The sequence below is a fragment of the Mustelus asterias genome, unplaced genomic scaffold (assembly GCF_964213995.1).
Source record: "Mustelus asterias unplaced genomic scaffold, sMusAst1.hap1.1 HAP1_SCAFFOLD_1688, whole genome shotgun sequence".
In the NCBI taxonomy this organism is placed as follows: Eukaryota; Metazoa; Chordata; class Chondrichthyes; order Carcharhiniformes; family Triakidae; genus Mustelus; species Mustelus asterias.
The window spans coordinates 51,855-73,935 of record NW_027591633.1 but is presented as its reverse complement, the minus strand read 5'-3'; the positions used below and the strand labels follow the sequence as shown (position 1 = coordinate 73,935).

Sequence of the window (22,081 nt, the reverse complement as noted above, 5' to 3'; positions counted from 1 at the left end):
GGCACCTCAAAGATACAAAACAATAAAAGGATGTTTCAGAGATTAGGCGGAACAGGATAACAAGATAAAGCCATGAATATGTGGCAGACAGAGCCACATAATTTACATTCCAGGATTTTCAGAGTGGCTACTGTCTTTTAATGTAATAAATGTATTTTCCCAGGATGTGCACTCTGTCTGCATCTTTACAGGAATCTGTCGGAGATTCTTTGACCCCAAAATAACAAAAATACAGAAATAAACTGTGACACCAGGAGTTCAAAGGGCACTTTCCTCACCAGCTGTGAGGACTCATTGGACCATATCTGAAACCTCTACACCAACCACACACCTCGCTGCAATGGCACTATTCATATTAGTCAAGAGTAAAGAATACTACATAGTATACGCCACCACTAATGCAAGGATAAGAAAAAAAAACGGATAAATATCGCCTGGCCATACAACCTACCGAGCACACTCCACAAAACTCGAAGGATATTAAACCACTAGGATTCAATTTTGATCCAGGACCAGAAACAATGCAGGTAGTCTCCCGTGCCACCTTGCACCCTGGCGTAATGAGCCAGGGTAGAATCAAATCTGAGTTTTAAGCTTGGAATAATTAAAAGAAATCATCGGGGAATGCATTCCATTATAAAATAATAGGCGGCTCCTTTCCAAACAGGAGAACAGGCGAAATTCGCTTCAGTGCTCATACATCAGATCACCTCCATCAACACGATAAATAACGTCACAAAATCAAAAAAGGAGTGTAACAAAGGATCCAGGATTAGTGATGAACCGCAGATTGTGACTCCAAATTATTGTCATCCACAGAGTTTAAAAAGGCCTAAGCCGTAGTAAGATAGCCTTAAAGATCCATCAGATGTCACCCTCGGGTAGCAGGATAAAGCAGGGCAAACTGCATTCAGATAGCTTTCAGACACTTTCCAGCATCAGTGAAACCTCTGTGACCAAAGCTATGAAAACACGTGATTACCACTGGGGGTGTCAGGCCTTGAAAACAGAACACAACATGCCCCTTCAAGATTAATATGCCCAGCTTTTATGTCAAGATTAAGAAAACAGCCAGTTCTCAAAAATATTTAGCTAGGAGCTTGCCCTCAGCTTCTTCTGGAGAGCCGGTCACACGGACACTCCTCCTCCGACACCGGATCTCCACATCGATCAGGATATCTGACATTCCATTTAGCTGATTTTCCAAGATTGAAAGGTGAGCCTCAACTGAGGAAGCTGCATTCTCGACAATAAGGATTCTTTCCTCTGTTTCATCAAGCTTCTCATCAGTACTCTGCAGTTCAACAATTTGAGCATTGAAATTCTGTGCCAAAGAGCTGCGATCATCAGCTGTAACCTTAAATCATATTGGCTCTCATCGTCTACCGGTAAGGCAAGTCATCACAGTCTCAGATGACCATAGACTGCTCTTCCCGTTTGGGGGGGGGGGGGGGGGGGGGCAGAGAGGAGGAGGAGTGCTGACTGGTAGTGATTTAACCCGAGGATCACCACACGTCAGGAGAGGGGCAAGGTGAATAACTTCAGCCGGTGCAGGAATTGAACCCACACTGTTAGCATCACTTTGCATCACTAAGCAGCTGTCCAGCTAACTGAGCTAATCCAACCTGCCTACAATTCCTTCCATGTCACCGGGTCGAGAGCCCACTCACTGATCAAATCGCCATATTGAGCGCTTGGCTCCATCCCAGCTTCTTTCCACTGTTTCTTTCCTTTGAGAATTTTCATGATTTTACTCTGCACTTTGTCTCAAAATTTAACCAGAAATCTTCCAGGGACACAGTACGGAGTTTCCACTCCGATGAGGTATTATGGGCTGTGCATCAGGATAAATGAAAGGATTAAACTGTGAGTAGCGCCAGAGCTCACGGAAAGACAGCCATTCCCATGCTCACATCATTAACACCCGCTGGGTTGTTCAAGTTCACTGCTCCAAATCTCTGCTCAGTGTTTATGAATTGGAGAAAAGCTTCATACCTGGGGAACCTGGGACACAGTTTAGTAAAGGTGAACGCGAGTACGGAAAGCAGAACCTCACCTTATCTGACTGAGCCTCCAGTGACTTGAGATTGTTGGTGACATTTTTGAGTTCTTCTTCCAGGTCACCACACTTCCTGCATAAACAGACAAGAATGAGTGTTCAGTGACATTGTGAGTAACAAAAGCTAACATTGAATCCCACACAGCAGTCAGTACGAGGCATACTTAATTCACCACACAAGGTGGCAAAGAATATTCTAGAATAAGAACAGGAAAACTGTCACTGTTCCACATGCCTGTGGAAAATCCCCCCAAAATTTAAGGGAACAGGTTGGGTCATGTTAAAAGATAAAATAAACCCCGTCCCCACCCAAAACCAACATCATTGCCCATAAACTAATTTGAAGAAATCAGTGTTCAGGATGTGGATTATTTCAGAGATTTGACTGTATTATCTTGTGGTACTTAAAGGCTCCTGGAAAGATGATGCCTCATTAACATAAAGCCCTCTTCTAGTGTTCATGGTTCACTTAAAACTGAAAGGAGGCCAAAACTGAAACATCCATGAAATAGTTTCACACAGCTAGGGTTTTGTTTCAGGTATATAAATCCGTGAACCATAAGATGGAATTGAAACAAGTTAATGAATGGGCCTCATTTATACACAATGTTTCAGTCCATCCATCATGGGACTTACATCTCAGAGACTTCAGCACGTTCCTCAGCACGCTCCAGCTCTCCTTCCAGGATGACAAGTTTACGGGCAACCTGTACAGAGAGTACGTTTAGCATAATGAGCTATCAGTAGGCATCGAAAATGCACAACATTCAAACATGGTCTCCTACTAGTATTGGGAGGCCAAATCCCACTTTAATGTAGAATCACATTTCAGCCACAGCACACTTCTATCCAGCAGCCAAATGACCAAGCTCACCTCTAACACGGGAACGGGAAGCTCCAGCTCAGTAAAGAGCAGCAGAGCAATCCGACCCCAGCTTCAGAGAGGAAGGAGCCACCAAACAATGGGAGAAAAATAATCAGGAGTCTTCAGAGTTAGAGGAACAGAGCACAGCCTGATTTCAACCATATCAACCCAGTCATAGCCAGAATATTACTCCAACTGTTCATCTTCCTGCTCCTACACTGTCACCTGTGGTGCCCCCCCCGAAAGGTCTATCCGTGGCCCCTTCCATTTCTCAAATAGATATTGCCCCCGGTGACACCATCCAAAGGTACAGCATTAGTTTTCACATGTACACAGATGGCACCCGGCTCTCCATGCACTACCCCACCAAAGCTCCACTACACTGCCCCTGCCCACGTCCTTACATCATCAGACTGCTTATCTGACATTCAGTCCTGGATGAGCAGAGATTTCCTCTTGTTAAATATTGGATAGACTCAAACTATTGCCGTGGAAAGGCCATTCCTTGGTATCACTCCACCCGTTTTAGGCTGAACCAGTTTGTTACTGTGCTGTGGTATTTGACCTGGAGAGGAGTTTCTCCCCACGTGTCCATGAAATTACGACTGATAAATATTTTCACCTCTGTGGCACCACCAGACCCTGAAACCCTCATTTATTTCTCTGTTCTGTCTAGGCCAGACTATTCAACACACTTGCGGTTGGATTCCCATTTTCTACCCTCAGGAAACTTGATATCATTCAAACAATCTCCTGCCCATGTCTGAGCTCACATCAAGTCCAGCTCACCATCCCCTGCTTATTGATGTTTGGTCTCAGTTAATCTACACCATGACTTTTTAAAATTTTCACCCTGGAAGTCTCCTTTGTAATTTCCTCTAGCCCCAAAACACACAGATATCTGCACTCCTCCAATTCGGACTGTTCAGCATCTCCAATTCTAATTGCTCAACCATTGGTGGCTGTGTCTTCAGCTATCCGGATCCAAAGGCTCGCAAATCCCTCCCCAAACATCTCCTTCTCGCTCCTCCTCAAAACCTAGTTCTTTGACCAAGCTCTCAGCTACCAGCTCAAATATTTCATTCTGTTAATCAGTACCAACGTCTGTCCGATAATGTTCCTCTGCAGCACCGGGACATTTTCCTATGTTACTGGTGTAACTAAATACAACTCATTGAAGATTCCATGTAATCACATACCTTCCAGTGTGAGGAGTCACCTAAAATGCACAATGTGTGTGTGAGAGAGGAGTCTCTCTAAACCCATAGCACTGTGCACAAAGTATCACTTGGCTGACTATTTTATGTCTTAAAGGGGAATAGCAGTGTTGGTCACTGGTCTAATGCATTGTAATATTTGTTATAGGGATCCAATTGGTCCAATGGTTAAAGAGAGCAGTGTTCTGAACATCACAAGAGGAAGACCGTTGGTGCTCACCTCTTCATACTTGCGATCAGCCTCTTCTGCAATGTGTTTCGCCTCCTTCAACTGCAGCTCCTGAAGCTCCATTCTTTCCTCATCCTTCATCGCACGGTTCTCAATTACCTTCATACCTCTAGTGAGTAAAAAAAGCAGAGATTGAATGGGATAAATTAGCACTAGGAGCACAAGCATTGAGCTTTAAAAACAGATGAATTATAGAATTGTTGCAGAGCAGAAAGAAGCCATTCAGCCCATCATGTCTGCATCTCTCCAAATGAGCAACTCACCTAGTCCCACCTGTCACCATAATCCTGCACATTCTTCCTTTTCAGATAAGAGTCTAATTTCCTTTTGACTATTTTGATTGAACATCCACCATATCCTCAGGCAGTGCATCCCAGACTTTAACCACTCGCTGTGGAAAAAATTTTCTTCATGTTGCTTTTGCTTCTTTTACCAATTACTTTAAATCTGTGCCTCTCATTCTCAATCCTTTCATGAGTGGGAAAAGTTTCTCCCTGTATACTCATCAATGTGATCTCAACCAATGTAAAAAGGGTCAAATGGAATCTGATAAAGAATAATATTAATACAGTCCATCAAAGGAAGGCAGCAAGGCACTAAAAATAGCACAGGCTGAGGATTCGAGTACCAAGCAATGCCGTGTCACAATTGTGCTTAAAACCAATGGAATTCCCAATCTAATTGGACTCAATATCAAGAGATGTCAAGTCAAAGAATGCACCAAGGACATGCTTTCCCATAAGATGCAGATTGACATTTGACCCAAAATAAAGTGAATTTCAGCCCCACATCTTACAAACCAAACAGAATTACACCAAACATAAACCATTGAAATCGGCCATTTGGCTCAGTTAGCCAATACTAGCTTCATCCCACCTCTCATATAACCCTATCAGTCTATCCTTCTATTCCCTTATCCTCAGGTCTTTATGCAGCTCTCTTCCACGGAATCCTTTTGAAACCAGGTCTAGGTCCACAGTGATGGGAAGGAGATGGCCATGGTCACTTGGCACAGTCTGACTCTTGGGCTTTTAAAGCAGAATGCTCTGTAAAGGCTCTTTAAGGCACCTGGGCTACACTCAAGAAAACTAAGCCACTGAATGAGAGACTTTCTAAACTATAGAATCGCTTGTACCTGATCAGGGCTGAATACATAAGAACATAAGAAATAGGAGCAGGAGTAGGCCATCTAGCCCCTCGAGCCTGCCCCGCCATTCAATAAGATCATGGCTGATCTGACGTGGATCAGTACCACTTACCCGCCTGATCCCCATAACCCTTAATTCCCTTACCGATCAGGAATCCATCCATCCGCGCTTTAAACATATTCAGCGAGGTAGCCTCCACCACCTCAGTGGGCAGAGAATTCCAGAGATTCACCACCCTCTGGGAGAAGAAGTTCCTCCTCAACTCTGTCTTAAACCGACCCCCCTTTATTTTGAGGCTGTGTCCTCTAGTTTTAACTTCCTTACTAAGTGGAAAGAATCTCTCCGCCTCCACCCTATCCAGCCCCCGCATTATCTTATAAGTCTCCATAAGATCCCCCCTCATCCTTCTAAACTCCAACAAGTACAAACCCAATCTCCTCAGCCTCTCCTCATAATCCAAACCCCTCATCTCCGGTATCAACCTGGTGAACCTTCTCTGCACTCCCTCCAATGCCAATATATCCTTCCTCATATAAGGGGACCAATACTGCACACAGTATTCCAGCTGCGGCCTCACCAATGCCCTGTACAGGTGCATCAAGACATTCCTGCTTTTATATTCTATCCCCCTCGCAATATAGGCCAACATCCCATTTGCCTTCTTGATCACCTGTTGTACCTGCAGACTGGGCTTTTGCGTCTCATGCACAAGGACCCCCAGGTCCCTTTGCACGGTAGCATGTTTTAATTTGTTTCCATTGAGATAGTAATCCCATTTGTTATTATTTCCTCCAAAGTGTATAACCTCGCATTTATCAACGTTATACTCCATTTGCCATATCCTCGCCCACTCACTCAGCCTGTCCAAATCTCTCTGCAGATCTTCTCCGTCCTCCACACGATTCACTTTTCCACTTATCTTTGTGTCGTCTGCAAACTTCGTTACCCTACACTCCGTCCCCTCCTCCAGATCATCTATATAAATGGTAAACAGTTGCGGCCCGAGTACCGATCCCTGCGGCACGCCACTAGTTACCTTCCTCCAACCGGAAAAACACCCATTTATTCCGACTCTTTGCTTCCTGTCGGATAGCCAGTCCCCAATCCACTTTAACACACTACCCCCAACTCCGTGTGCCCTAATCTTCTTCAGCAGCCTTTTATGGGGCACCTTATCAAACGCCTTTTGGAAATCCAAAAACACCGCATCCACCGGTTGAGATATCTTCACCATAACTGAATGGAGAAGGGAACTTGCCCCTCTTTGGGTTGGGGGAGGGGGGGGGGGGGGGTTTCATTTACAACTGCACTTTCAAATTTCTCACAGTCTAGCCTATTGCCACCTCTCCCCACCATTCATCACCGACATTTCTGCAGCTACTGCTTCACTTCACTCAACCACGCCCTTACCCCCATCCTTGATGCTGTAGTGTCCATTGAAATGATTACTCTCTCTCTCTCACATCCTGGGCATTCCCCCAGTAAGAAGTTTAACAACACCAGGTTAAAGTCCAACAGGTTTATTTGGTAGCAAGAGCCACACAAGCTTTCGGAGCCTTAAGCCCCTTCTTCAGGGGAGTGGGAATTCTGTTCACAAACAGGGCATATAAAGACACAAACTCAATTTACAGAATAATGGTTGGAATGTGAATACTTACAGCTAATCAAGTCTTTAAGATACAAACAATGGGAGTGGAGAGAGCATCAAGACAGGCCAAAAAGATGTGTACTGTCTCAAGACAGGACAGCCAGTGAGACTCTGCAGGTCCAGGCAAGCTGTGGGGATTACAGATAGTGTGACATGAACCCAATGTCCCGGTTGAGGCCGTCCTCATGTGTGCGGAACTTGGCTATCAGTTTCTGCTCAGCGACTCTGCGCCGTCGTGTGTAGTGAAGGCCGCCTTGGCGAACGCTTACCCGAATATCAGAGGCCGAATGCCCGTGACCGCTGAAGTGCTCCCCAACAGGAAGAGAACAGTCTTGCCCGGTGATTGTCGAGCGGTGTTCATTCATCCGTTGTCGCAGCGTCTGCATGGTTTCCCCAATGTACCATGCCTCAGGTCATCTTTTCCTGTAGCGTATCAGGTAGACAACGTTGGCCGAGTTGCAAGAGTATGCAAGAGTGTCCCTAGTGGATGGTGTTCTCACGAGAGATGATGGCATCCGTGTCGATGATCCGGCACGTCTTGCAGAGGTTGCTGTGGCAGGGTTGTGTGGTGTCGTGGTCACTGTTCTCCTGAAGGCTGGGTAGTTTGCTGCGGACAATGGTCTGAGGTTGTGCGGTTGTTTGAAGGCAAGAAGTGGGGGTGTGGGGATGGCCTTGGCGAGATGTTCGTCTTCTTCAATGACATGTTGAAGGCTCCAGAGGAGATGCCGTAGCTTCTCCGCTCCGGGGAAGTACTGGATGATGAAGGATACTCTGTCCACCGTGTTTGTCTTCTGAGGAGGTCGGTGCGGTTTTTCGCTGTGGCTCGTTGGAACTGTCGATCGATGAGTCAAGCGCCATATCCTGTTCTTATGGGGGCATCTTTCAGCGTCTGGAGGTGTCTGTTGCGATCCTCCTCATCCGAGCAGATCCTGTGTATACGGACGGCTTGTCCGTAGGGGATGGCTTCTTTAACGTGTTTAGGGTGGAAGCTGGAGAAGTGGAGCATCGTGAGGTTATCCGTGGGCTTGCGGTATAGTGAGGTGCTGAGGTGACTGTCCTTAATGGAGATGCATGTGTCCAAGAATGCAACTGATTCCGGAGAGTAGTCTATGGTGAGTCTGATGGTGGGATGAAACTTGTTGATGTCATCATATAGTTGTTTCAGTGATTGTTCACCACGAGTCCAAAAGGAAGAAAATGTCATCAATGTATCTAGTGTATAGCATCGGTTGAAGGTCCTGTGCGGTGAAGAAGTCTTGTTCGAACCTGTGAAGATGTTGGCATATTGAGGTGCGAATTTGGTCCCCATGGCTGTTCCGTGTGTCTGGTAAGACTGTTCTCTTCCTGTTGGGGAGCACTTCAGCGGTCACGGGCATTCGGCCTCTGATATTCGGGTAAGCGTTCTCCAAGGTGGCCTTCACGACACATGACCGCGCAGAGTCGCTGAGCAGAAACTGATAGCCAAGTTCCGCACACACGAGGACAGCCTCAACCGGGACATTGCGTTCATGTCACACTATCTGTAATCCCCACAGCTTGCCTGGACCTGCAGAGTCTCACTGGCTGTCCTGTCTGGAGACAATACACATCTCTTTAGCCTGTCTTGATGCTCTCTCCACTCCCATTGTTTGTATCTTAAAGACTTGATTAGCTGCAAGTATTCACATTCCAACCATTATTCTGTAAATTAAGTGTGTGTCTTTATATGCCCTGTTTGTGAACAGAATTCCCACTCACCTGAAGAAGGGGCTTAAGGCTCCGAAAGCTTGTGTGGCTTTTGCTACCAAATAAATCTGTTGGACTTTAACATGGTGTTGTTAAACTTCTTACTGTGTTCACCCCAGTCCAATGCCGGCATCTCCACATCATTCCCCCAGTACCATCCTTAACTCTGCTCCCTCAAGTCCGAGGGACTTGAAAGGATTTGGCAGACAACTGGTTTAGCCATCAGATCCTGCTCGTCTGCTAAAGCAGCTCACTATTCCAGGTCAGCCTAAAATACAAACATTTCTTTCCCCATCTCTGATCTCCAAAAAACAAACAAAAAAAACAAAGAAGATGGAATCCATCCAATCAGCTGCTCTGCTGCATCCATCCCTTTCCCTACCTAACCACGTCTGGATTCCTTTAATTCTCCGTTCTGCCCAAGCTCTGAACTCGCATCACTCTCCAATTCCTCTCCCATCTCTCCTCATGCCCTCTTCAAGCTCAATTCCACAAGACAAATATCCTGCTTCCTTAACCCACTAACTGCTGACCACCCAACTTCCTGTCCCAGCCTCCATCTTAGCTAATATTCTAAACACTCTTTGGGTATTGTCCCTCTCTCCTTCAGATCTTCCATCCCCACCACCACCCACCTCAAAAAAACCCAACTCCTCACCCCACCATCCTGAAAAACAACTGTCCCATCCCCAAACAACCCTTACAACCATCCCATCTCCAAAACCCCCTTCCTCTCCAAAGTCCTTGAAGTTGCTGCCGCCTCAATTGCTCACCATCTTTCCTGGAACTCCATATTTGAATCTTCTGATCGAGCTTCTGCCCCTGCCACAATACCAAAACTGCTCGTACCAAATTCACCAGTGACATCCTGTGTGACTGACAAAGGGAAACTTAACCTCTTGGTCCTGCTCAAGCAGTCTGCAGCCTGAGACACAGTCTGACTACACCCCTCCCTCTCCATTGCTGTCCAGCTGGGGCGTTGGGACTGTTCTCACCCGCTTCCATTCTTATCTAGCTAATTGTAGACACAGAATCACCTATAATGGCTTCTCTTGCTGCTCCTGCATCATTCTCTCTGCTGTCCTCCCAAGGATTTATCCTTGACCCTCCTCCTATTTCTCATCTACATGTTCATTTTCATCTAGAGTTTTCACATGTGTGCTGACAACACCCAAATCTACCTCACCAATAACCATTAATCCTTCCACTGTCACTAAATTATTCAACCACTTATCTAACATCCAGCACTGCACAAGCAGAAATTTTCTCCAATTAAATACTGGAAAGATGGAAACCATTGTTTTCAGGCCCTGCCACAAGCTATGTTCCCTAGCTACCAACTCTATCCAGCTCCCTGGCAAATGTTTGAACCTTTGGTGTCATATTTGACCTGGAGATGAACTTCCAGTCACATATTCATGGAATTACTAAGACCAGCTATTTCCACCTCTAGTTTTGCCAGATTCCACCCGATTCAGTTCATCAGTTGCCAAAATCTCAACCATGCCTTTATTACCTCTTAGACTTGACTGTTCCCAATGCATTCCTGGCTGCTCTCTTAGATTCTCCTCTCCAGAAAGTTCTGCTGCCCATCGTACTCTCACCCCCGTTCACCCCATGGCTCCACTAAGCAAGGCCTCGATTTTAACATTTTCATCTTCATTTACAAATCCCTCCGCAGCCTCGCTCTTTCCCAACTTCATCATCCTCAGTGATTCTTCACCTTGTTAATTCTGGTCTCTCGAGCATTCCCATTTTAATTGCTTCACTGCTGATCTCCAACTCCTCAGCTGCCTATTGCCTAAGCTCTGAACTTCCCCCTTAGTAAACCTCTCCACCCTTTTACCTACTTTAAAACCACCCTCTGATGGAGTTTCTGGCCAGTTGTCAAATTTCACTGTTTGAACCTTCCTGTGAAGTCTATTATGTTGAATCCAAGTGTTTGTGACGTTCCTGGGAGATTATTCTGTGGTGACAGATTAAGTGTGGCAGAGTTTATCATCACTCACCTCTCGCTCTCATCCGCTGCCTTCTCTGCCTCCTCCAGCTTCTGCAGGGCCGTAGCCAGACGCTCCTGTGCCCGATCCAGCTCCTCCTCAACCAGCTGGATCCTTCTATTGAGCGCAGCAACATCTCCTTCAGCCTGAACAGAAAGCAAAGACACATTTTAGATCCGGTTCACGGCATGATTTCATCACATCTTTATTACTGTGGAAGATTATAGATCATCGCTGATTTGCTGGGCTCAGAAAGTTTGTTAAACTTTCCAAAGATAAAGACCAGGTGAATAACAATACAAGTTCAGAAGGCAATGATCGTAATTGTTCATATCTTCTCTTTGATCCAAAGAACTGTAGAATCTGTACAGCGCAGAAAGAGGCCATTTGGCCCATCAAGTCTGCACTGACTCTCCAAAAGAGTAAGCCATTCAGGCCCTCCCCTTCACCCTATCCCCATAACCCCATGCATCTAGCATGGCCAATCCACCTAACTTGCTCATCTTTGAACTGTGGAGCACCTGGAGGAAACCCACGCAGACATGGGGAGAACATGCAAATTCCACAAGACTATCACCCAAGGCCAGGTTCCTGGCGCTGTGATGTAGCAGCACTAACCACTATGCCACCGTGCCACCCAGCATTGCAGCTTCTAATGATGAGGGTCTCAAAGAATTTGGGAGGGAAGCTTACTAATCTCCCAATGGCTCCGTGTGTTAATCGAGAATCACAGAATCATTACAATGCAGAAGGTGGCCATTTGGCCCATCAATGTCTGCCCGACATTCCAAATAGCATTATGACTTGGTGCCATTCCCCTGCACATTGTTTCTATTCAAATAATCATCTAATGTCCTCTTGAATGCCTCGATTGAACCGGCTTCCACCACATTTCCAGGCACCATTTTTAAAAACTTTGTTCATGGGATGTGGGCGTTGCTGGCTGGGCCAGTATTTATTGCCCATCAACTTTCAGAGGGCCTTTTTTTTGAAGATTCAACCACATTGCTGTAGGCCAGACCAGGTAAGGATGGCAGATTTCCTTCCCTAAAAGGACATTAGTGAACCAGATGGTTTTTTTTTGGAATAACGACAAACACAATGGTTTCACGATCATTCGACTTTTAATTCTAGATTTTTATTGAATTCAAATTTCACCATATGCCGTAGTGAGACTTGAAACCCAAGTTCCCGGAGAATTACCCTGGGGTGCCTGGACAATACATCTGTCTCCCCCTAGTGTGAGAAAATGTTTCTCTTTATATCACATTTGCCTCTTTTGCAAATCACAATAAATATGTGTCCTCTTGCTCTTGATCCTTTTACGAGTGGGCACAGTTTCTCCCCATCTTCTCTGTCCAACACTTTCAGGATTCTCAACATCTCTTCTCAAATCTAGAGTACGTGGATTATACACACCAGACAATCCCAGTTTAAAACAGTGAACTGGTCTTTCACTGACTTTGGGATGTTAGAAATTGTTGTTTGTACAAAGTGAGCCAAAGGGTTGGGGTGGGGACCACAGGAGGAGGAGATCAGTCCGGATTTCCCATCTGTGGTACTTATCCAGCGTTCCCTGCTGGAATTGCACGGGTTGAGCACTACCAGAGGGTGATCAGCGTCCCAACGACTAACTCCTGCAGCAAGGAACCCGCACCCTCCACAGGAGAGACGACGAGGGCAAAAACCACCGACACCAACACAAATACTCAACGTAGCTAATTGAAGACCCTGCCCATGCTGAAATCAGATATGCAAAAAACATTTCTTAAATACGGACAGTGACAAAATGTGTCGAGCGGTTAGCACTGCTGCCTCACAGCGCCAGGGACCCACTGTGTGAAGTCTGTACATTCTCCGTGTCTGCGTGGGTTTCCTCCAGGTGCTCCGGTTTCCTCCCCCCGTGCAAAGATGTGTAGGTTAGGTAGATTGGCCATGCTAAATTGTCCCTTAGTGTCCAAGATGTGTAGGTTAGATGGATTAGCCATGGTAAATGTGTGGAGTTACAGGGATAGGGCACAGGGTGGGCCTGGGTAAGATACTCTGCCCTGTATTACACAGAGCCACAGAATGAGGCTTTGTGCAGTTCCAACCTCAAGAGTATGCTTTTGTCACTGCTTTGGTGACAAAGCAGATCGCCAATAAGGTCCTTTGTTGTTTGAAGAACTCGCCAGAAAGGGTGCTGTAGCTTTAAGACACTCGCACATGTTGTCCATGTGTGGTGTAGTGGGTTGACTTGGAGAGCTGCTTTGCATTTGCAGGAGCCCACAGGAATGTGGAGAAATGTGATTGATGTTATGCAAGAAAAGTGGGAGAGAATCCCATCTGCTCCCTCCCTCCGCAGCTCCCTGCTCCCCACCCCCTCCCTCTGCCGCCACCATTCACACAAACCCCTCCCTCCACAGCTCCCCGTCTCCCCCCCCACCCCCACCCCCGCCACACACAGTTCGAACAATCAGGATGGAGATCTGGAGCTGCATCACTGGGCAGAACAATGTTTACTCTGTAGGAGTGTCCCAACTCCAAAACCTAAAATCAACAGCTCTCAGGGCAGGACAGCCAGCTGGGTAATAACAAGTTAATGTGTTCCTTATTTCGCAGAGATTGAGTCCAAATAAATTCTCCACAAAATCAATAAGGTTAAACACTCTCACACACCCACAACCCTACACGTTATAAGTGCGTGGCATCTTTTTTGCAGTGCCATGCACATGTGGCATCTTAACAGGCACAACTTGTGTGCAGCCAATGTACTGGCTTCCTGGTTGCTGCACCTCAGAGGAAACAGTGACCACCACCACACCCCAACCCCTACCATCACCATCAGCCTCCATTCTACAGATTCACTCACCACACTGGCTCAGAACTGGACACAAACACAGAATAGTAATGATGGGCAAGATCCTTCACCCTGACAAACCTTACTCTCCTTCCACTGCTTCACCCAACTCAAATGATTCATGCTATTTTGGTTTCACTGATGAATATAGGAGTTGATTCTAAACATAAATTACTCTGAAAAATGTATTGATTTCACTTTTAACATGGCCTTTTACTAGTTTCTGTCAGTGTCTCACTGTCTCAAGTGATCAAAACTCAAATAGTTTTCAAGGGGGACTGACAGAACATTAACACATTGATCATGACTGAGTGTGACTTGTATTCCATTGGTTTAGACACTGGGAGAAGTGGTAATGGGGAATAAAGAAATGGCGGTGGAATTGAATAGGTATTTTGCGTCAGTCTTCACGGTGGAAGACACCAGTAACGTACCAAATATTCAAGAGAGTCAGGGGGCAGAGGTGCGCATGTTGGCCATTACTAAGGCAAAGGTGCTACGGAAGCTGAAAGGTCTGAAAATGGATAAATCACCTGGACCGGACGGATGACACCCCAGGCTTCTGAAGGATTTAGCTGAAGAGATAGTGGAGGCATTAGTGGTAATCTTTTCGGAGTCACTGGAATCAGGGAGGGTCCCAGAGAACTGGAAAATCGCTAATGTAACACCCCTGTTTAAGAAAGGAGGGAGGCAAAAGACGGGAAATTACAGGCCAGTTAACCTGACCTCGATTGTTGGTAAGATTTTAGAGTCCAGTATTAAGGATGAGATTGCGGAATACTTGGAAATGCATAGTAAAATAGGGTGAAGTCAGCATGGTTTCATCAAGGGGAGGTTATGCCTGACAAATCGGTTAGAATTCTTTGAGGAGGTAATGAGCAGGTTAGACAAAGGAGAGCCAGTGAATGTTATTTACTTGGATTTCCAGAAGGCCTTTGACAAGGCATTGCACAGGAGGCTGCTGAGTAGGATAAGAGCCCACAGTGTTAGAGGCAAGGTACTAGCATGGATAGAAGATTGGCTGACTGGCAGAGGGCAGAGAGTGGGGATAAAAGAGTGCTTTTCAGGATGGCAGCTGGTGACTAGTGGATTCTGCAGCAGTCAGTGTTGGGACCACAACTTATCACTTTACACATCAATGATGTAGATGAAGGAACTGAGGGCATTGTGGCTAAGTTTGCAGATGATACAAAGATAGTCTAAAGTTTATTTATTAGTGTCACAGGTAGGCTTACATTAACACTGCAATGAAGTTACTGTGAAAATCCCCTAGTCACCACACTCCGGCGCCTGTTTGGGTACACTGAGGGTCAATTTAGAATGGCCAATACACCAAACCAGCACATCCTTCAGATTGTGGGAGGAAACCAGAGCACCCGGAAGAAACACACGCAGACAGGGGAAGAACGTGCAAACTCCACACTGACAGTAACCAAAGCCGGGAATTGAACCCAGATCCCTGGTGCTGTGAAGCAGCAGTGCTAACCAATGCGTCAACGTGCTGTCCCGAGGGTGGGGGGAAAGGTAGTATTGAGGATGCAGGGAGGCTGCAGAAGGACTTGGACAGGTTCGGAGAGTGGGCAAAGAAGCAGCAGATGGAATACAATGTGGGACGGTGTGAGGTTATGCACTTTGGTAGTGAGAATAGAGGCATAGACTATTTTCTAAATGGGGAGAGAATTCAGAAATCAGAAGCGCAAAGGGACTTCAAAGTCCTAGTTCAAGATTTTCTTAATGTTAACTTGCAGGTTGACTTGGTAGTTAGGAAGGCAAATGCAATGTCAGCATTCAATGTGAAAGGACTAGGTTACAAAAGCAGGAATGTGCTGCTGAGGCTTTATAAGGCTCTGGTCAGACCACATTTGGAGTATTGTGAACAGTTTTGGGCCCTGAATCTAAGGAAGGATGTGCTTCACTATTAGGGTAATAATAATCAAAAAAAGGATTTGCCAACACTTTTCAGCTGGATTTATTGGCTTCTCAGAGATGGTTTCTGGAAACGGAAGAAAGTGACATCCAGAAATATAGCTGGGAATGTTTAAATATAAACAGAAAATAAATCTAGTACACACAACGCACAATTCCAATTTATTTACAAGTTAATCTGACCCCCTCTGTACTCTTCAGATTCACAACCACTCAAATCATCCTGCAGCCCATGTCCACATGTGGAAAGTCTTGGACTTGTACTAATTCAGCCAAAGCCAGTTTCTCGTCGCCAGAAACCCTTTGTTAGAAACCAAAAGGAAGAGCTGCACCCACAGCTGACAGCAACAAGTCTGTACCTGGGAGCTACAGCAACGGTCCGGGTTACAGGCTCCCCTGCTTACTTTCCACTGGCCATGCTTCTGCTCACTCAGTAAGGGAGATTGTATTCCACAAAGCCCACAGGGAGGTGTCCTCCGTGCCCTTCATGGCCGTCATAACATCCCACCCCGCTTTAGGCTCATTTCTCCCCCAGCACTCACAGTGAGGAGGCCCTTTCTGACTGCTGAGCAGTTGGTCTGAGGTCCGCCAAAGGTGGAGCTGGGTCAGGCAGCATAAACCAAACAGGGGACCTTTGTTTCCAGAAAGAGTTGTAGGGTTATGGATGCGGGTACCTCCTCAGGTTCTATTTCAGCTGGAGGCTCCCTTAGTCAGCCTCCAAGTCCGTACCTTCACTAACCAGAGGGGCTAACGAGGAGTCAGCTTTGAGCTGACACTGGCCGTGGCCATCTCCATGGCTGTTAGCGAGGCCCACTCAAGCATGGACTCCCTGGCTCCGAGGTGGTCCAAGTGCTTCTCTAAGGTTTTATCCTGAACTTTGACCTTGTAAGATATTGGTCCCACTTTCTCCATAATAATCCCAGGGACCCAACTGGGACCATCCTCGAAGTTTCACATTAACCTGATGACCCGTTGCAAAAGTTCTTTGTCTTTGCACAATCATGATTTTTTTCTGGTTCTCCTGTTGGGACTCCACTCTCCCCGCCAAGTTTAGGAACAATTGGATTAATCTGGTTCAAAGCTGTCATCCCATTAACAGTTCCATTGGGGCATTACCTGCTGTTGCGTGCAGTGTGCTCCTAAACTCTAACAGAAATCGTGCCGGTTTAATCTTCATGGATGCCACCGGTTGTTTCTTCATGCCATTTTTAAACCGCCTGTTCTGCCAGACCATTTGACAACAGATGATAAGGTGCAGTCTGGATGTGTCCGATACCATTGCAGAGCACCAAGTTTTGGGAATGTATATGGAACCCATAACGGGCTCTGCAGAATTCATATGTACAAGTACCCAAGGCCTGCCAAGCCACTCCTATTGACGTAGGGAGGGAATTTTTGATTTTCTTGGCACAAGCCGCATTACTTCACCAAATCCAAGTCCGTGATGTTTGAGTCAAGGCCAAGCCACCACATGTAGCTTCTAGCTAGCATTTCCATCTTTGATACCCCAGGATGGCCATTCTGTAGTTCCGTTAATATTGGGCGTCGTCCTGCAGCGGCAGAACAACTACTCGGGAGCCCCAGAGAATGATCCTGTCCTCAACACTGAGCTGGTCTTTCTTAGCTAGGCAGGGTTTCATTTCTTCACAGGGTCGTTCTTGGAATTCATCATGTATTATCATACGCCGTATTTTAGGCAAGATTGGATTGGTGTGTCCAAGTGGTAACCTCCCTTGCGGACACTGGTAGAGTCTCCAAAAAATTTAGAGTCAGCACAATCTCTTCGAAAGCTGGTAAAGGAGTCAGGCTTGTGGGCAACAGGAAGTGACTCAGCATGTCGGCACTGGCTATCCGGGTTGCGGAGCAGCGCTCCAGAAGATATTCATAGGCCACAAGAAACAAGGCCCGGCGCTGTATCCAGGTGGAGGCAAGGGGAATCCCAATAAGGGTTTGTGGTCAGTAACTATTGTGAAACAGCAGCCATAGACACATTAATGGAACTTCTTCACACCAAGTACAACCGCCAACCCTTCCTTCTTAATCTCAAAATATCCACACTCTGCATCCAAAAGAGTCTTCGATAAATACGAGATGGGCTTTTCCGGCCCGTCCTTCCAGAGATGTACAAGTACTGGGAAGCATCATGTGGCAATAGAAGTTCTTTTTTAGAGTCAAAATGGACCAATAGGTCAAATGACAATAGCTGATGTATGACCTTGGTGCAAGCTCCTTCCTGTGGCACTTCCCAGAACCATCTCTAGTAATTTTGGAGTAGGGCGTGCAAGAGGGCCAGCATGGAAGCCAAATTTGGGATAAATTTTCCGTAATAATTTACTATTCCCAGAAAGATTTTAATTCTGGTGTTCCTTGGAGTTGGTGTTCACTTGATGTCCTTTACTTATTCTTCTACAGGATGTAATCCTTGCCATCTACCCGGTTGCCTAAAAAGGTTACTTCAGCCGCTTGGAAAACGCATTTTTCCTTCAAGCACAGTCCCGCTCTAGAAAATCTCTGCAGGATTACTTCCAGGTTGGCCTATGTTCCTGTTCCGAAGCCCCCATGAGCAGGATGTTATCTAAATTTACTGCCATCTTGGATAGCCCCTGAAGGATGCTCTCCATAACCCTATTGAAAATGGTACACAATGTTGAAACCCCAAAGGGCAAGTGAATATACTCATAGTCCCTTGCAAGTATTGAGCATCACATATTTCCGGGACGACTCATTCAAGTTGAAGATAAGATGTGCCTCATGTCCAGCTTGGGAGAACATCTGGCCACCTGTTAACCTAGCGTACAGATCTTCGATACAGGGCATGGGGTACCTATCAAGTCTGAAAACCTGATTGACTGTGAAGACAAACCGATTGGTCAGGCTTTAAGAACAGGGACTATTGGTGCAGCTAAACTGCATGGGCCGCCTTATATCTAAACCTCCAAGGGGAGTTTGAGTAGGGTTCCAAACCCTACTTCAGTTTCCAACAGGGTGTGGGGGACTGGTCTTGCTCCAAAATATTTAGGCGTAGCATCAGGGTCAACGTACATTTTGGCCTTGGCCCTTTTTGCTTTTCCCAGGCCATCTACTAATAACTTGGTACAGTCCCCCCATGCCAAACCTGAAGATCTCCAACTAGTTCAGCTGGATCTGCTGCAGCCAATAAGGTTTGGTCTGTGCCTCCGTACAACAATGAGTGGGAGGTGATCTGATTGCTGCCTGTAGATCACTGGGGTCATTATGGTGCCTTTTATTTGTAAAGGTTCCCCCGTGTGGGTAGCTGGTCTGGCCTTTGTATCTTCCAACCTCAGGAGTTAGATGCCAGATTGGAGGTGCTTGTAAATTCATTGTGTAATCAACTATAATTGGCCATGCAAGACAGTTTGCTTCACTAATGCTTAAAGAGAACCGTCAAACACAGCTTTAGGCTCCAAGCTCTCAGGTGCTGAGGTCTAATACCTTTTTCTAATTTCTTGCTGCAAACCACTTCCTCCGAGGAAGCTGCCGCTCTTACAAAATAGAAACAAAGGCCCCATTGACAACCCCCTGGACCTGACCTCCTCTCAAACGTAAATCAGGAGCAGTAGGCCATTCGGCCCTTTGAACCTGGTCCACCATTCAATAAGACCATGGCTGTCTCGATTATGGCCTTAACTCCACATTCTGCCTACAGGTGACAGGTTCTTGACTAACAAGGGAGCCAAAGGTTATCTACCTCTGACCCTTCCTCCACTGCTCTCCAGGGAAGAGAGTACAAAAGATCCATAATCCTCAAAAGAATTCTCATCTCTGCCTTAAATGCAAGACCCCCCGCCCCAGGCAGGACTTCCTTCCCCACCCCACCCCACGTGGTGAATTTTGAAATGGAGGAGGCAGCCCGCCATTGGCTGCTGCTGGGATCTCCTGGTCCCGTTGCTGTCAGCAAGTTTTCCCATTGTTCACACCCACCAGGGAATCCACAGCAGAGCTCGCCATCAGCAGGACAAGAATGCCGGCAGCAGGAGTGGCTGGACAATTTTGCCCCTTATTTTTAAACCGTCTCTCCTAGTTCTCATCTCTCCCACAGGGGAAAACATCCTGTCCACATCCAGCCCATCAAATCCCCTCAGGGTCTCGTAATTTTCAATAAGGTCACCTCTCAATCTAAACTCCAGTGGACACAGACCCAAACCTTTCCTAAAAATAAACTCTTAAACCTGGAATCTATAGAGTGAATCTTCTCTGTACTGCTCCGAATACAATTACCTCCTTTCTTTAATGAGAGTAAATCCATACACAGTACCTCAGATGTGATCTTGCAAATCATCCAAATTTTTGTATTCTTTTCCCCTTACAATAAACACCAGCATTCCATCTGCCGTACTAACCTGAACGCTAACTTTGTGATTCATGTAATAAGTGACTCATATTGACATACATGTAATGCAACCAAATCATTCATTACTCAATGGCGGTGAATGGGTCACATGAACAGACAGCTTACTAAAATCCAAAGCCAGAGTTAGAAATGAAGAAATGTAAAGGGAATGGAGGGATCCACCAGAATTTGACCTTGGGATGCAAGGGCTTGCATTTATATAGCAGCCCTCAGAACCTCAATGTCCCAAAGTGCTTTACAGCCAATTAAGTACTTGAAGCGTAGTTGCATTTGCAATGTCATCAATGTTTACACAGAAAGATCCCACACACAACGTTCTCCTTGAAAATAGCCCAATGGAATATTTTACATCAACCAGTGCAGACCTCAGTTAATGTCTGATCTGAACAATGACAGCAGTGTGCTCCCTCAGATCAGCTTAACCGATAACCTTCCAACTCCAATGAGAGAATGAAGTCAAGAAGCAATTCATCATGAAGGACTATGAAAATCTGGAGCTTTCACACACAAAGTTGTGGTTGAGTGTCAATTGATTTGCTTGGTAAGCTCATTGAGGTTCACTAATATCCTTTAGGGAAGGAAATCTGCCGTCCATATCTGGTCTGGCCTTCACGTGACTCCAGAACCACAGCAATGTGGTTGACCCTTAAATGCTCTCTAAAACGGCCCAGCAAGCGATTCAGTACAAGGGCAATTAGGAATGGACAATAAATGCCAGCGACACCCACATTCCATTAATGAATAGAAAATATGGAATGAGAGTAGATAAATGGAGTTGAGTACAGATTTAATTGAAAGCTTGATGGGCTGAATGGCCTTCTCTGCCCACACTGTGATCTACAGGAAAATGTTGGCACTTCTGAGGCAAGAAGAACTCAGAAGCTCAAAAGTATAATCAAATTCTGTTCTGTGTGGTTACAGCACTTTAGACTCTCACTGCGGCACTGGGTATGTAGGAATAATACTCTCCCCACCCTCAGGTTGCTATCCCACCCAGACACACAGGGAACGGGACTGCAGTTCACCAGAGTCACATTGCTCTTGAATGCCAGCCAAGGCAGGAAGTCCGTCCTTGTGAGAACACCTCGTTACACAAAAAAGTCAAGTTAGGATGTGACCGCCTCCAAATTACATCAAACACTAATTGCATCAAAATTATCTCTGCCAATTAGCTGTTGCGCTTCGGTGTAAGGATGTTAACCTCCTTCAATAAGGATTAATCAATCTTCAAGGTTTTAGAGCAAACGTCAGGATTTCCGAGAGAGTTCTTAGCACCAAGATCCCGCCCCTTCTTCCCTCTGACAGGACTTAACTTATTCCTTATATGGTAAAAGTCAGCACAAAGGGTGAGACATTGCTCAGTACTGAGAGAATCAGATATACCAGCTCATACTAATCTGGCACCCACTCAATAGGGGAGCAAGGAGGGAACAAGAAGCCACAAATTCCTCAGCTGCCAATGTTCTGATGCTCTCGCAAACTTCCTATGTTTCAGATCCTTCGAGATCTGTTGAGTATTTCCACTGAGCAAAAACAAATCAAAATGTAACGTTTCCCCCACACCCCCTCCCCTCAGCCAGCCCTATAAATAGCACGATGCAGATTAATGGGCTCTCCTCCCCAGGAAAGGCCCCTTTCATTGCCAAGGCAACAGAACAAGTTCAATTTTGTTTCTGTCGTCCTCAGGTTTTTTTTAAAAACAGGAGAGAGATTGAAGTTGGGGCTGGACGGAACAGCCCCGAGGAAAGACTGAGTTGCTAACTGTTATGTCAAGTTTCTGTTTTATATTATGCGGTCTTCATATGAAGAGTAATTCCCACAAGCAGCAGTAAGGGAATCTAACACACTGTGGCTCAGAACACCACAATTTGCAGCTTCATTACATACAGCATTTCCACAGAATATCAGCTCATGTTTCCCCAAGCTTCAAATTCTGAAATGCAAATTCTCCTCAGCTGTGTTCCCAGGACGACCCAAGTTAAATAGCCCCTGCATTCTGTGAATTTGTGTTCAACCTTTGACCCATAAGATGGATATGATTCGTATTAGCAGTTTT

At 45.9% G+C, this 22,081-nt stretch overlaps 1 protein-coding gene across 1 annotated transcript in view; it reads right to left on the bottom strand.

Moving 5' to 3' along the window:
* Positions 1-22,081, bottom strand: part of LOC144488593 (tropomyosin alpha-4 chain-like) — a 49,763-nt gene that overhangs the window by 2,458 nt on the left and 25,224 nt on the right. The window contains exons 2-5 of the mRNA XM_078206650.1: positions 10,901-11,034; positions 4,362-4,479; positions 2,696-2,766; positions 2,057-2,132 (exon numbers count right to left, since the gene is read on the bottom strand). Coding sequence (XP_078062776.1) covers positions 2,057-2,132; positions 2,696-2,766; positions 4,362-4,479; positions 10,901-11,034 — 399 coding nt within the window. The remainder of the gene's footprint in view (positions 1-2,056; positions 2,133-2,695; positions 2,767-4,361; positions 4,480-10,900; positions 11,035-22,081) is intronic.